General features: G+C 43.1%; 1 protein-coding gene across 1 annotated transcript in view; it reads left to right on the top strand.

The window, feature by feature from the left end:
* LOC108578428 (serine/threonine-protein phosphatase 2B catalytic subunit 3-like) overlaps window positions 1-16,007 on the top strand; it is a 247,014-nt gene that overhangs the window by 84,934 nt on the left and 146,073 nt on the right. The window contains exon 2 of the mRNA XM_017941766.1: window positions 8,027-8,230. Coding sequence (XP_017797255.1) covers window positions 8,027-8,230 — 204 coding nt within the window. The remainder of the gene's footprint in view (window positions 1-8,026; window positions 8,231-16,007) is intronic.

Consider the following 16,007-nt stretch of genomic DNA (forward strand, 5'->3'; position numbering starts at 1 on the left):
GAAACGAGGAATAAATGTCGAAAGTTGTGGAAAACTTTGGACGTGCCGCTGGTGGACGTCGATCGTGACGATAACCTGTACGTCGCTGTTCGTCAGAGCTTGCACAAGGTTAATCGAGTTTCGCGAAGTTCGTTGTCCCCGTTAAAAAGCGGGCAGGAAGCGAAGGACAGGGGCGGGGTGTCGCAGGAGTCGAGCATCGGGAAGTTCTCCACGATCAAGGCGATATTCGATCAGGATGTCGGACAAATGGAGGAGGAGGGGATGGGATTCAAGTGCTGCAGGACCACTATGATGGGCAAGCTGATGAAGATGCTGGGAGTGAGGAAGAGGGACATGATCGAGGACAAGCTCGCTTCGATGGGTTGTTTGTCTTGATATCAATTTCTTTTTTGTTTTAGTTTTTCGTTTGTTCAATTGTTCAATTGTGGAGTCGTAGAGGTGGAGTTGTAGGGTTACTGGGTGTGATCAGGTTTGTATTTGGGAGAATTGCGTGGGAGGAGGTGAGAATGTGGGTTTTTGTTTGAGTGAATGGTGTGGAGAGTAGGTGAGCATGTGGGTTTCTGTGTGATTGAGTTTGTGTTTGAGAGAATTGTATGGAAAGAGGAGAAAATGTGAGTTTTTGGTTGAGTAGATTGTACAGAAAAGTGGTGAGGATGTTGGTTTTTGTGTGACTGAGTTTGAGTGACTTGTACAAAAAATAGGTGAGCATGTGGGTTTCTGTATGATTGAGTCTGTATTTGAGTAGGTTGTATGAGTGGAAAAGTGGTGAGGATGTTGGTTTTTGTGTGACTGAGTTTGAGTGACTTGTACAAAAAATAGGTGAGCATGCGGGTTTCTGTATGATTGAGTCTGTATTTGAGTAGGTTGTATGAGAAAAATTTGAGGGTGTGTTTTTTTCTTTTGTGTGATTGAGTTTGGGTTTGAGTAGATTGCATGGAAAGAATGTGAAGATGTGTCTTTTTACATGATTGAGTTTGTATTTGAGAGAATTACGTGGAAAAGAGGCGAGGGTATGAGTTTGTATTTGAGTGAATTGTATGGAAAATGGGTAAGAATGCTTGTTTCTGTATGATTGAGTTTGTATTTGAGCAAATTGTATGGAAAAAATGTGAAGACCTGTTTTTTTGTGCGATTGAGTTTGTATTTGAGAGAATTGTATGGAAAAGAGGCGAGGGTATGAGTTTGTATTTGAGTAGATTGTACAGAAAAGTGGTGAGGATGGTGGTTTTTGTGTGATTGAGTTTGAGTTTGAGTGACTTGTACAAAAAATGGGTGAGCATGTGGGTTTCTGTATGATTGAGTCTGTATTTGAGTAGGTTGTATGAGAAAAATTTGAGGGTGTGTTTTTTTCTTTTGTGTGATTGAGTTTGGGTTTGAGTAGATTGCATGGAAAGAATGTGAAGATGTGTCTTTTTACATGATTGAGTTTGTATTTGAGAGAATTACGTGGAAAAGAGGCGAGGGTATGAGTTTGTATTTGAGTGAATTGTATGGAAAATGGGTAAGAATGCTTGTTTCTGTATGATTGAGTTTGTATTTGAGCAAATTGTATGGAAAAAATGTGAAGACCTGTTTTTTTGTGCGATTGAGTTTGTATTTGAGAGAATTGCATAGAAAACGCGAAGGTGTGCCTTTTTACGTGATTGAGTGAATTGCATTGAAAAGATACTAGAACCTGAGTTTCTCTACGATTAGATTTGTACTTGAGTGAATCGTTCGTCTTGGAAAAAATCTTCACACACCTAAATCTCTTCGCAGAATCCACGGACAACGATTTCGACTTCAGCGGGAACGTGGTGTCCAAATAATAACCACCGAAAACGGAACCGTCGAAGAGGAAAGAAGCTGCTTAAGGATCTGTTGCACTTTTACAAGCAAACGAGACGCGAGCAAAAATACACTCTTCGCTCAATTTTTTCCATTGTTTTACACAAGAAACGAGTGTGCACGTTCGACGATACTTGTAAACACCGTAAAACACGCGCGATAAAGCTCGAAGCTGGCGCGCTACGCGCTCATTTGTCACGCGGCCGTGGAAATAATAGAGATGTAAAACGATCTTTGTTTAAGATACACCTGCGTGGAAATTGTCTAGCTATTAGCTCGTCGCTGTTGTTTCTCCTCTCTGATTCGAGGACTTGCTGAATAATTTTGTTATTGCGACAGGATCGAGAAATTAGGTTGTTGGATTTTCTGGGAATTCTGTTAGCATCGTAGGACGTTGCTAAATGTAGAAGACGGTCGGTGACTCTGTACGCTTTTAAGAAATGTTCGCGACGCTTGTATGCACTCTTGATTGTTTTATTTTCGAGGAACAGAGTTGTTTAATCGGATGAACGAAGAAGATTTACTTAGGGGTTCTGCAATTTTATTGTATTCAGTGTAAACTACATTACAGTTGTATTTACAAGAACAAATATGACGTATCTACTTAATATCCTTACTGATTTTTTAATTACGTTTTCAAGAGGATCAACTTTTGATTGAAAAATTAGTTAGCTGCACCTGTATCTTAAGCAATTTTTAAACTTATTCTTAATTCGTTATTTTCCCCTTTATGATTACTTTAAGTTGCAATTTTCTAAATTACACAAATACTTTTACTACAATAATTAATTAACAAGAGAATAATAAAGTTGTGACAAAGAGAGGTAGAAGGAAAGAATTTATTTCTATTAAAAGAGTACAAAGGAAAAATGTTTATCCTTGCAATATTCAATAAACAATTGTGAAATAAATTTTCCAACAGTCCCGGGAGGCAGCCAATAGAAATTGCCCGAGTATTACGAATAAGATCCCTGCTCATCTCTACGCGTTATTAGAAAAATGAATTCCTATTGGCCCATCCGTGGCACCAATCCACTGTAAACACCGTTGCGATCCAGCCATAATCCACCACCGATCCTTCCCACGATCGGTTCGAACCGACAGCCAGTATCAACCGTTGGCCTGGTGGAACTTTCTGTTTCACAGTAGTCCTTCGTTTCTCGTCTAATCAACGCGTTACCTCCAACTGCAAACCCATCGAAATTCTCTCGATCAGTGTTCGCCTGGTGTATACGCGGCGTTTACCGTTGCAGATCGCGTGTTTCCACGGAACCAGTATTTGTCGCGGAGAAAACAAAGAAACCGTTGTTTTGTAGTGTGCGCGAAGGTCGTTAACGTATTCGTTTGAACTGCGATACGTGACCCAGAGACACGAATATTCCCATTTCTCGCCTCGTTTCCGATCATTTCGTCTAAATTAAGTATACTTCGTATTTATTCATTTTAATCTTGAAAATCCACGGTGAAATTGTATCGAAGCAATTAGTTTCCAATCGATCGGTGAAGCAATTCGGAAGTGGAAATGTCCGATAGCAGCTTCTCAGATTCTTTCGAGCTCCCCGTGGACGACACCTTCGTCACGCCGGTTCATTTGAACCAGCTGAAACCCGGGAGAAAGATGAGCGCCTCCATCGAAGTTCTGATAGAGAAGCTGAAAAACATGAACGTTCGTACTCCGAAAATACCTAGAACTCCGAAAACACCTCGACCAACTCCGTGCAAAGTATCGCCAGCGACGAGGCATGGCTCGAAGTCTCCCGCGGGCGAGGATTCTGGAAAATCCTCGTTCAGCGGGATCCACAGGCTGAAGAAAGCTCTGGAGATGCGTTTCAACTCTCATTTCACCAGTCCTCGGAACACGCACAGCAGTCCTGTTCCCAGGAGGCACAGCGTCGACAACGACACTCTGAGAATGATGCTGGCGAAGGAACACGAGCGTAGACAGTCGACAGGTATGACGTCAGACACGGAGGAATCGCCACCTGGCAAAAGTGCCATCAGCCCTATCTTCAATCGTAGCTTCAACAAATCGAGGAACGGCTTCTTCGATTCTTCTCTGAACGCGAACGCCGGCTCACCGTTTCGAGGAGAGATCGACAATTCGTCGGAATGCGAGCAATTGGACGAGGGCACGTCGTCTTTGGAGCACAGTTTCAGGGAAGTTTCAGAGGTGTTCTCCGTGTTTCTGCAGTCGAACAGAGCTATGGCGAAGAAGCTGACGAAGAATCAGAGGAACGTGCTGGGGAGGCAGGATATGGTGGGAGAGGAGATCTTTAGAGAGGCTATAGACGTGAGTTTTGGAGACATGGTGAGTAACGAGCAGAAAGACATGATCTGCGAGAGTTACATGCAGACCATCGTCTTGAACATCGAGCAGCCTAAGCCTGTGGCCTACGTTTGCGTGAAGGAGTTGATCGTTGGAGAAGAGGGGACAATTACCAACCTGAGTCCAACCGTGCAGTACAATAATTACGTCAACTCGATGTCCATCCGGGAGGAATTGAACGGTAACAGCGACGGTTCCTCGAAGAAGGACAATTCGACGTCGAAGCAGGAAGAGTTGAACGGTAACAGCGATGACTCCTCGAAGAACGACAACTCGTCGTCCAATCGTGAGGAATTGAACGGTAACAGCGACGATTCTCGGAGCGAGGAGAATGGATGCAGCGATATGGAGAACTCTGGCAAAGATTCTATCGAGGGAAGAATGCAACGCTGCGTGTCCGAGAATGGTCAGAACCTGCCGATCTCTATAGCTGAGAATTCTTACAGAAGGTTGTGCCGCTCCGAGTCCAACATGTCTGATCCTAACCTAATCGACGTCGACGACGATCTACTCTCCGACGATTACATCAAACGATTGGACAGGTCGCAGTCGATGACGAACGAGATGTCCAGTTGTGGATCGTGTAGCGAGTCAGCTTTTGAATCGAACGACGATCAGGGTAGTAAAGGAAGTTCCGGTAGTTCTCCGATAAAGAAGATCGTCTTGTCTAATTTGAACGGCAATTTGAACAGCAAAAATCGGGAAGATGCTTGCATGAAATTGTCGAACGATACTTCACCGTCGTCGTCGATTCTTTCGTTGGCAAAGTCGTCGAGCAAGAACGATTCTTCGAACGATACGGACGAGGATAGATCGATCTCCTCGAAGGAGGACGAGGATAGATCGATCTCCTCGAAGGAGGGCGAGATGGACGATCGAAAGGATCTGATCGATTCGAACAGGTCTACGATCGATTCCGGCAGCGTTGATCCAATGGCCGACTTTTCGCCGGAGAATTCTGTATCCTGTAAATCGATGAACTCCGAGGAATCTCTGGTTTCGTGCTACGCGAATAAATTATCGGACGGGTCGGAAATAACGAAGTTCTGTTCGATCAGCAGCAGAAGCCGTTTAGACAGTTCGCGTACGGACACGTCGTGTCGTATGAGCGTTTCGGTGAGTTCGAGCCCTCGAGACTCGGTTAGCTCGAAGAGCAGCAGCGACGACGACGACGACGACCACGTGGACGACGACGTATTCGAGGACGTGAGTATGAACGAGTCGATTACTCGAAGAGCAGCAGCGACGACGACGACGACCACGTGGACGACGACGTATTCGAGGACGTGAGTATGAACGAGTCGATTCAGAGGACTAACGGGTTTCGGTCGTTCATCGAGCGAATGGCGGTCAGAGAGGCGAAAAACGCGACGCAGAAACGTATGACGGAGGCGTTGATCAGTTGTTCGAGTGAGAAGAAAGACGGATTTCCCACGTCGATCGAGAAGAAAAAATGCACCGTTTCGAGAGCTGTGTGTGCTGAGAAAGGGGAAAGATGTTTGCCAGGTAATCGGACGTCGTTGACTGGGTTTCTTTCGGGGGAGAGATCTGTTGAGGTTTTTGGAATCTTTCTTAGATTCGAGGACGAGCAAATGTTTCGACGATCGTGACTGTCTTTCGGTGTGTTCATTTTTTATGGCTGTGCTGTGTTTGATAGAGAGTAGAGGTAGAGTAACGAGAGTGTGGGAGAATGATTGCTCCAATGAAAAACTGGGATTCTGAGTTTCGAGGTTGGAGTGTTGGAATTTGAAAAAATAGGAAGATTTGGAATGGGCACGTGTAGAATTGATAAGCTTGAAGTGAATCGGTGTGTGTGGGGGGAGGCAATAGCAAGGTTTGAGAATCGATTGAGAATTAGGAGATCCGGGGATTGCAAGCTTTGCACACCGACGCGTGGAGAATTGCATGTTCCGGAGAGTCGATACACGGAGAATTACAAGGATTTTTAACATGCTATTTGACTAAGGATTCTTCGTCCCTTAGTTGGCTTCTATGGACACGGTTTAATTTAGCGAACGAAACTTCGACAAACTTAAAACACCTCGCGAAATTTAATCAGGAAATTAAAAATTCGTCCAATTTCCTATTTTAGAAAATTATTAAATACCCAGAGTCGTCGTTAACCAAGTAACCATCGTCATAAGTAGAAAATATAAAAAAGTTCACAAATTTTCCGTAGCATCAGAAATCTCCTAGAGTAGAAAACGTATAATCTATGGAAGAAATAAAAAGAAATGTCCTTTTTCGATTAACATACTTCATCTGGTCCTCTCTAAGATTTGAAAACCTAATCTTCTCAAAATTTCTCTCGATTCGCTTATTCGACATACACTACACGTCGATTTACCTAACCATGGAGCACGTTAGCGATGGTATCCGATGGAAACAGCGGAATTATACGATCCACCGTGTACTGTGCGGTTTGTTTTTCTTCTTCGTCCGGCAAACAGCGATTTACAATGTCGGACGATAAACAGGTCGGTCGTAAATCATGCTTAAAAGAAAGAGGAGCCGCTGTACCGAAATGTATGCGAGGGAATTAATTGGCCGAGATAAACGAGTGGATCGTACGCGATAACATTGTCACACACAAGGTGTGCTCGATCAATATTTATCAATAGTTAATTGCATCGAATTACACGAGAGGGGTAACGTAACCGGCGTTGCTGTTGTGGAAAGTAGTAGTTTCACGATTCGAACGCTAATCCCTGCGAAACGCTTAGCCTCAGAGATACCCGGAGATTATCGGCGCTTTTCTTTTTTTCCCTCTCTTGAGAGAGAGAGAGAGAGGAAACTGTGTCAGATGCACGGTTACGATAAGCCGGTATAATTTCTGAAATGGATCTCGCTGGGGCTGCTTTGACTTTGCGCGATACGAACGTGACTTCTTCGCTGATCCCGGGATCCCGGAAACTCTGTACACCTTTTTACGCGCTCGTTTGAACAGACGAAAGGGAACACGAACCTTTAGATACGGGGCGGACCATTTGGAGAAGCAATGGTAACGATGGGTGGGCAAATATTGGGTTGGAACTCGATTTTCACATTTGTTGAATTATTCTTGCGGAGAGAGAGGTCGTGTAATCAATGGAAACTACCGAAATTCTCTCTCGTGCTTTTCAGTTTTTAAAGCTAGTTGATTGTTCGTTCTACTTCCGGGAGATTGGAGTTCGTGTTAACTTTGTGGTATTTTTTGTAACTTCGACTCATCGATTGAATGTCGCCAGCGATTCAAGTTAAGCGACAATTGGTAATTTTTTACGCGGAATGGGAGAACATTTTTATGTATTAATTGAAACGATAATGTGGGAAGCAGGCATGATAAAAGAAATCGCGAACACGGGCAATCTCGATATATTTACCGGCTGATCGGCACGTGCCGTGCCACTAGTCTTACTCGTCGTGTTATCTCTGTAACTAGCGGAACAGACACCTTAATAAAACCCTATTCCTACAGTAATTGTACCACTAAAATTAATTTTATGGCCTTCTGGAAATTGGGATTTTCGAGGGGCCACAATTAAGTAGGACAATTTGGTGCTTTAAAAAACGATTCGTAGAAGAGGACTGTTTTAGTAATAAAAAGGCACTATCCAGAAGTCTACGCAGAAATCATTTTCAATAGAAGAAACAAGATAATTGGATATTACATTTTCTAAAAAATTAATTTTATCGTCTTCTGATCAAGAGCAATAATTAAGTAGGATAACTAGATGCTTTGAAAAAAAAAAAGAATCATATTAATTCATATTGATTTTAATGGTAAAGACAACACTATCCAGGCCTTGTACGAGACAGAAACTTACCCAGAGATCATTTTCAATAGAAGAAATAAAATCATTTTCTAACGAGGTGTTGTTGTGTTCCTTACAGATGTACTCTTTCCGCCGTCGCACAAATTGACAGTGGCAGAGGTGTTCGACGCGCATACGGACCGGCCACGGCCGGAAGTCCTCAAGCAACACTTTATCCTCGAAGGTAGGATCGACGAGGCAGCGGCCCTTCGCATAGTCAACGATGGAGCCGCCCTTCTTCGTTCCGAAAAGACTATGATAGATATTGAAGCTCCAGTCACCGGTAAGTCGTTCTTCAACTTTTACCAAAACACGTCGCAACCATACTTCAACCTTGCAATATTTTATTCAAATCCCGACGAAGATGCGACTAAACCGAACTTCAATTCATAACACCGAGAATTCTCTTTCTCTACACACTATTAAAATAATAAACAACTCACAAAATCACCAGTAAAAAGTACAGTTTTCTCAATGAAATTTCACTTTAATTCGTAACACTGAGAATTTTCATACTTTATACGCTATTGAAATAATAAACAACTTAAGAAATCACCAGTAAAAAGTACAGTTTTCTCAATGAAATTTCACTTTAATTCATAACTCTGAGAATAACAAACAGCTCGCGAAATCCCGCCTAAAAAGTACAATTTCCCCGAACGTAACTCGTACCATAATTTCATAGCTAACCTAACAGTACCATTCTACCAATTCGAAAGAGATTCAACAATAGCGCGCAAGGAGGCATCCAGAATCTTCGCGTAACACACTCCTCTCTCCATAAATAACTTTTTTTATTTCACCCCCAATATGAACGCACGAAAAGCGACCCTACCTCAAAAGGACCTTTATTTCCTGGAGAATCGAGGAAAGGACGCGCGTTATATCGAGACAACGTTAAAGGGAGAGAAAAAAAAAAAACGTGGACGGCACTTGACACAGTTTCGTCGCGGTGAGAAAGAGCGATTCGCTTGGCTTTGGTGTGCGTTTACATGAGAACGATCCGCGACACCGTGAAGGCAGCAGCATATCGACGATACCGTATGTGTGTGTTTGTGTATAGACCGAATAGGCTAGTGCCGCGTGCGACGGATGCACGGTTCAGCGGTTCGTTTCGCCTGATCCAATAAGGGAGGCTAGATCGATTCCGCTCGTGTGGACCGGCCTTAAACCCTCGACCAGCTAGAAAAGCGAGGCCTCGAAGCGACGAAGCCTGCCTCTGCCTGCCTGCTGACGCGTTTCTCTGTTTTAACGCGACGCCGAGGCTCTCCTTTGCCTCTTGTCAACCCTTTCTTTCTCCTCCCTCTTTCTCCCCCTACCGTCTGTTGATACTTGGCTCGGAACAACGGGCAACCGCGGTGCGTAGGATATTTCAGGCGAAGTTTACTCGTTGGGACGAGATTTATCTTCTTCGATTAATTTAACGTTTTGCAGTTCTGCGTTCGCTGTTCAGACTTCTTTTTCGGTTGGAACATGATTCTGGGGGTGGTTTAAAGTGGAAGGGGCGGAAGATTGATTGGTTTCGGCGTGATTTGTGTAGAGAGAATTTGGAGAAGTTGAAGGATTGTTTGAAGTTCGAATGCAGTCGAAGCTTAGTCAGCTGAAGTTCTGTTGTTTTTCTCGCCTGACTTGGAGAGTGTTTTTACTCCAGTTTCTATGTAATACGTTCACCTTTTGCTAAATTTCGTTACGTCTATGTTACTCTCGCGAAATGACAAATTGAATGTGAAATATGTCCAAGAGGCTCGTTTTGCCCAGCGTCTCTAGTATCAAACGATTACTTTTGCCTAAGAAAAATTGATTCACTCGTCCCCGCGGTAATTGAGGCTTTCCTCGAAAGCGTTAAAATTTCTTCATCGACAGAACTCGGAAAGAAACATTCTAAGAGAGGAGGAAGGCATTGAAACCGGGGAGAGACCGGAGGCGCGGCTGTTGGACGACTGAATTCGCCAGAAAACTCGCGAACCTGAATATTTTCCAGTAAATATGTCCCTTTGAGCAAGCTTCTCGCTAATTAGTTCTCCTTTGCCGTGACCTATTAGTTCTTCAGCAGTTAAAAAACATAATTCTCCAACACCTTGCCTTTCATCCACGTCTCCTTTTCATTCCAACGACTCCCTTTCCCTCATCTATCTCTGCCTTTTATTTCTTCTTCCCTTTGACCTCGCTCGCTTATGCCATTTCCCTCAACTCTTTCCTACCATTTCTTTCCTCTCTGTTCTTTCGTTAAACTTCTCTCTCCCCCTTTTTCCACCTCCAAACCCGTGTTTCTTTGTAATTTCTCCGGGCATTCTCTCGGTTCTCCTTTTTTCCACGAGTCAGCAGCAGAGTCTCTTCCCTTCCTTCGTAATTTTTTCCATTTCTTGACCTTCTGCCTTCCAGCGAACCAGCCTTCTTACTCTCTTTCCTTCTCTCTCTGGTTGAATCCTTGCTGGGAAACGCACTTGTGCGAAACTAGCGCGTAAAACCATACACACGAAGCTTCTGAGAAACGTTCTACCCTCCTCCCCTGTTTTCTTCTTCGTTTTTCCTTTTTTCCCCATCGTCCGAGTACTGCCGTTCCACGTGTCGACGGATAATACTGAATTAATTGGGGCGAGCGTTAGAGAAGGTTGTTTCTCGAATTATTCCACTGCTGAAGCGAGGATCGGCTGGCAAAAAAGTCTGTCACGTGCGGAGATTTAAGGCGGAATATTCCGCGTCCGGTGATAGGTGACGATTGTCGTGTGCGGAATATTCCGCTTACGGATGCAAATGGGTGAAAAATTCAGGTAGCTCTGAAAAATGTCACTTTTGCGTTGACACAATTGAACTTGAATTTGTCAGGGAATACCAGAAATATCTTTCGTTCGTTTTCCCATTTCTATCGTCGTTTTCGTCCGTTCCTCCATTTCTGTCGTTAGCTTCGTCGAGGAAATTCGCGAGAAAATTGGATTCCTGCGAACGTCAGACGAAAGAGAAAGCAACAGCCCCGACGCGACGACACACGCCTCTTCCCCCCATCCCTGTCACGAATCCTCAATTACACGCATCAATTAGTTCCATCACGGTCGTCTTCACGGTGTCCGCGATTGTTCTCCGTCCACAATACGCGCCAGAACACAATAACTCGGATCGATTCGATTCTGTCCTTCGTCCCGTTAGCCGCCCCCGTGCAGCCTCCTTCTCGTCCTCTACGACGTAGACGACGTCTTCGAAAGTGGTTAGTTATTACCTTGAGTCGACGATGCGACGCGACTTCTATCGGCCAGGATTAATCCCCTTTTCTGCGCTCCTCTTTCTCTTCTTCGAAAGGCAAACCTGGATGTCGCCGTTTGGTACCACTCTCTTTCCCCGTGAAACGAAAGATTGGTGCAATGTTTCTTTGTCAATTTCTATTTTTTTCAAGTATTGCAATAAAATTGATTTATTCTTGGAATATTATTTAATTTAATGTTTTTAGAATATTATTTAATTTGATATTTTTTGAAAATTATTTAATTTAATATTTTTGGAAAATTATTTAATTTCATTTTCTTAGAATATTGTTTAATTTAATATTCTTCGAATAAAATTGATTCAGCTTTGGAGAGAATTATGATTGAAAAGTGGAGTCGATATAGGACGATGTTTTATTTGTGAGATTTGAAGTAATAAGAATGGAGAGACAAGGTAGAAAGTATGAATTTCTTCGGTTTGTGAAAGTCGGTTATTAAGAAAGTCGGGATTGAAAATCTCGTACCACTTGGCCAAGACACGGTTCATCATTCCCGGTAGCCACTTTAAACGAGCCGCGTTTCTTCCTCCGCAGAATCCTCCATTTAAGAGCTGTTTTTCAAGCTGAAACGTCAAATTAAATGTTTTGGTAGACGGGAGAATCTCTCGGCAACTCGAGGCGAAGCTGGAAGTGACGTAAAATAAACTCGTACGAGAGAGCTTCCTGCCTCTTTCCCCCCCCCTTTTCGATGCTTTTGTCGTTTCACAATCGATCGAGAACCACTTTCGAGCGGTTCCTTTGCCTCGAAACATCCCTCTAAAAGCAGTCGATCGTGCGATATCTTGGAGATTGTTGACAGAACTTCCAACACGTCCACCAAATCAGAACAGAAATTGAAAGGGAGAATCAAATTATTTACAGTTTTCATCTAACAATATTACCTTTCCTTCCATCTAACTTTCGAAATTTCTTAAAAATTTCTAAGTCACTCCACACTTCTCAGATTATTTTCCCAAAAATTCTCCGTAATTCCAATTTTTCTCTCAATTCAGAATAATTCACGCAGCTCGAATTTATCAAGAATTTATCAAATCAATCCAGAGTTCATTTTTTCCTGAAAAATTTCTGCATTTTTGAAAAATCTCCTCTAATTTTTCTGCTCCCTTTAAATTAACATTGAGAAAACTCGATAAGAATCCGTTCGAATCGTGAAAAATTCTCGGTCCAAATTTTCATCCCGAAAAAATTCTTGGGCCAAATTTTTATCCCGAAAAAATTCTCGGACCAAATTTCTATTCCGAAAAATTGCGTTCATCGAATCTGGAGATTGCGAAATTCTCAGTCCACCCTGTATTTCTCCTTAATCGTCCGAGGCGCATTTTCCGCGAGGGTGTTGCAAAGAGAGGCGAGAAAAAAGGTGGAAGAGGAGGCGGTCAGGTGAGAGAAATTGCATTTTGCGTGGGCGTTTTGTTGTCGAACGCGGACGCCGAAGGAAGTGGGCGAAGAAAGGAAAGTTTCGAGGGTGGTGGGTTGGCGGAGATGAATTATGGGCGCAACGGGTGCAGGAGCCGATGAATCGAGGGTGGAAAAACCGAGTTGAAGGACGTGGCGTTTGGAAGAATGGACGATTCGCTTGGCAGACGAGTTCTTCGAGTCGATTTTTCCAAAAGATTCCTTGAAATCTGTGGAAAAAGAAAGTGTCGGTTCTTCGTAGAGGAATCTCGGTGCTCGGATGACTGAGAGAAAATGGTTTTATCATAAACCTGACAGTTTTTTAATCTTACCGTATGCTTTCTTCTCGAAACATACAAAAGGGAAGGAAATGGAAATTTTAATTCGTTACTTTAATTGAAAATGTGGAAAATCTGGGTGAATGAAAAATTTCTGCAAAAGTTCTGCGGTGATTTACGATATTCCTTTATCCACTCACGAGATCCTTCAAGTCACTTTCACAATTAGAGTTAAAAAATGTACGAGTACCAAATTAATTAACCCTTTGTAGCACTATATGACTAGGAAATTACATAATATCTGTATTTAACAGGTCTCCTTTTATTTCTTTGCAGTTATTAATTCCTCCTTCTCCCATCGAAATGCAAAATTCCAGTCAACCCTAACTTTTCTTTCCTTTACGAATCAAAAATTGGGCCACACAGGGTCGACCCGAACGTAAACACCAAAATTCCAACGAAAGATAAACACGAGCCGAAAAAAATAGACACACCTCTCAAAAAATTAAAAGTGAAAAATTCAACCGTAACTTTTGTCCCCTTTACGAAGAAAAATCGGGCCACACAGGGTCGACCCCAACGTAAACACCAAAATCAACACACAATTTAATTTAAAAATTAAAAAATTCCTCTGGTCCGTCAGGAAACAAAACTCGAAGAAAGGGCTGCGCGGACGTTCCGTCTTGGAACTTCTCTAAAATGCAGTCAGATCGATCTTCCAATTAGAAAGAGCGTCATTATTCATCGTGGGGTCTCGCGCGACGAAAAATACCCTCGAATCTCGCCTCATCAGCGTGGCCCATTTTCCAATTCCTGTTCCCGCGGTGAACCGAGGAGGATACTTAAATCGAAACCAGCCTAGAGAACCAGAGAGAGGGGGATCGAAGTCGATGAATTTCATTCCTGTCCCGGTTCGACAAGACGCTGTGCCGTTTTGCAGCGCCGTGGATAATTTTACGAGTGCCGCTTTTACGGTCGAGCTCTCCTCTCCTTTCTTCCCGCGAGAGAGCGGGGCGGGTTCGATAAAGAATATCCACCGATAGAAACGGAATAGGATAATAAAGAGAGAGAGAGAGAGTCGACGGTAAAACTGCTGGAACGCTACGGCTGGCAATTCCGCGGAATTGCCTGGAAAATTTTAACGCGAAACCCGGCTCGTTCGCCACCGCGGTACGTTCGAGGCGAAAAGTCGAAACGGCAGGGACGTGTATAAGGAGAAGGGAGATGGTTTAAGTTTAGGAGCGGTCTGGTTACGTTCGATTGGCTGGAATTTCTCACGGAGTCGATTAGGGCCCTCGTGCTAGAGGATCAGAGGGATTTTAGCGTGTGTCAAGTATCGGGTTTCTCTGTGATTTTCGAGATGTTGGAGAATGTTTGAGATAGATACTTTAGTCAAGAGTGGACTGCCGAGATTTCTGCGATTTTTCGAGGACGCTCGAGAATGTCGGAGACAGTCAACTGTGGAGTTTTCTAGGATTTTCCAGGGGAACGTTTTGGTTTGAGACTGTTTGAGAATATTTGAGATACTCGTGAGTTTAATAATTCACTTTTCTATGATTTTCAGATAGTTGAGAACGTTGGAGAGAGATCCGTGAATCATCTCTGGGATTTTCTGTGATTTTCGAGAGGAACATTTTTGTTTGAGAATGTTTGAGAATAATTGAGATACTCGTGAATTTCATATTAACATGTCTATGATTTTCGGAGATACTTGAGAACGTTGGAGAGAGATTCACGAATCGTCCCTGAAATTTTCTGTGGTTTTGAAGAGGGAAATTTTTGTTTGAGAATGTTTGAGATGTTTGAAGACGTTGGCGATGGACTCTCGCGCCAACTTTGAAATTCGATACAATTTTAGACGGGAAAGTGTGTTCGAGAATGCTCGAAATATTCCTTCTAATTTCGATGGAAATTTGTTGGAGTATGTTTGAGAGTGTCTGAAATGATTACGCCTCGGATGGCAAGATGGAGGTGTCTGAAGGCATGGGAATTTTTAATTAGAAGGTAGTAATAGCGTCGCTTGTACAGTTATTAGCTGGGTCTCGTATCTTAATTAAGAGGTGCTTCGTATCCTAATCTTGTTTAAGGTAAAATAGCCTTGGTGGAGTACTCGTTAAGAAATCCAGAGTGAAGTACATGCTACGTCCCGTTTTCTCGCGTCTGTTTTAACTCAAGACTAAATTACGCGGAAACAATCTTGAGACGAATTTCTTTCGAGACACTACAACGTATCTATCTCTCTTATTCGAATTTTCATTTTATCGTTCGATAATCTCCAAGATAATCACCTCGTAAATCAAACTTTATTATCGATGGCAATACCAATCGTTGTATCACAGATTTCTCGATAAATTCCACACAATTTTTTAATCTCCCTATCTTTCAAGTCTTCGTCCTGTTGTTAATTCCATTGCATACATTTCCTCGCCCTGATCTCAGATACAGCTTTACAAACAGTGACGCATAATTTGTCGAAGACATTACATTCTCCAAACTCGTTATCTTACATGTTAATCCCCAGGAAAAACTCATTGATAAATCCACTATCAGTCTCCTCCCAAAATACTCACAAAAAACAACACGCAACTCCTTAAAAAAAAAAAAAGAAAAAATGACAAATATCTGCAACATCTCAATTCTTCAAGCCTCCGCCTCGTCTTCAATTCTTCTACGTAAATCTGCCGCCATAATCCGAAGCACAATCTTATCGCGAAATCGTCCTCGTGAAAATAAAGTGGCGTCACCGGGCGAGCCCTCGACAACGGCGTGGAATTTTTGAGAAATGAAGGAAAGCAGGAGGCAAAAAGAGAATCTCACCGTCTGCTTGACGAATCCTGGGTGTTATCTTAATGCACTCGTGGAGAAAATTGATGGCCTGAAGGGAAACCGGATCGGTAAAAGGACTCCGGGCTGGAAGCAACGCGGTCGCGGTTTGAATTATTCAGAAAATTCCCGCGGGATAGCCGGGAGCAAAAGTTTCGGGCAGGAACTCTCGTCGAACATTAATTGAGCCTCGCCTCCGCATAAACGCGGTCGTTTAATGCGTAACGATCCGGGTTTTCAAGCGGCACGTGAACTTGGCCGCAGCTACTGGCTGCTTCTCCTGCCTTTTCTCCAATTAATATCCCGGTGGA

This window comes from Habropoda laboriosa, unplaced genomic scaffold, assembly GCF_001263275.1.
Source record: "Habropoda laboriosa isolate 0110345459 unplaced genomic scaffold, ASM126327v1 scaffold5, whole genome shotgun sequence".
Classification (NCBI taxonomy): Eukaryota; Metazoa; Arthropoda; class Insecta; order Hymenoptera; family Apidae; genus Habropoda; species Habropoda laboriosa.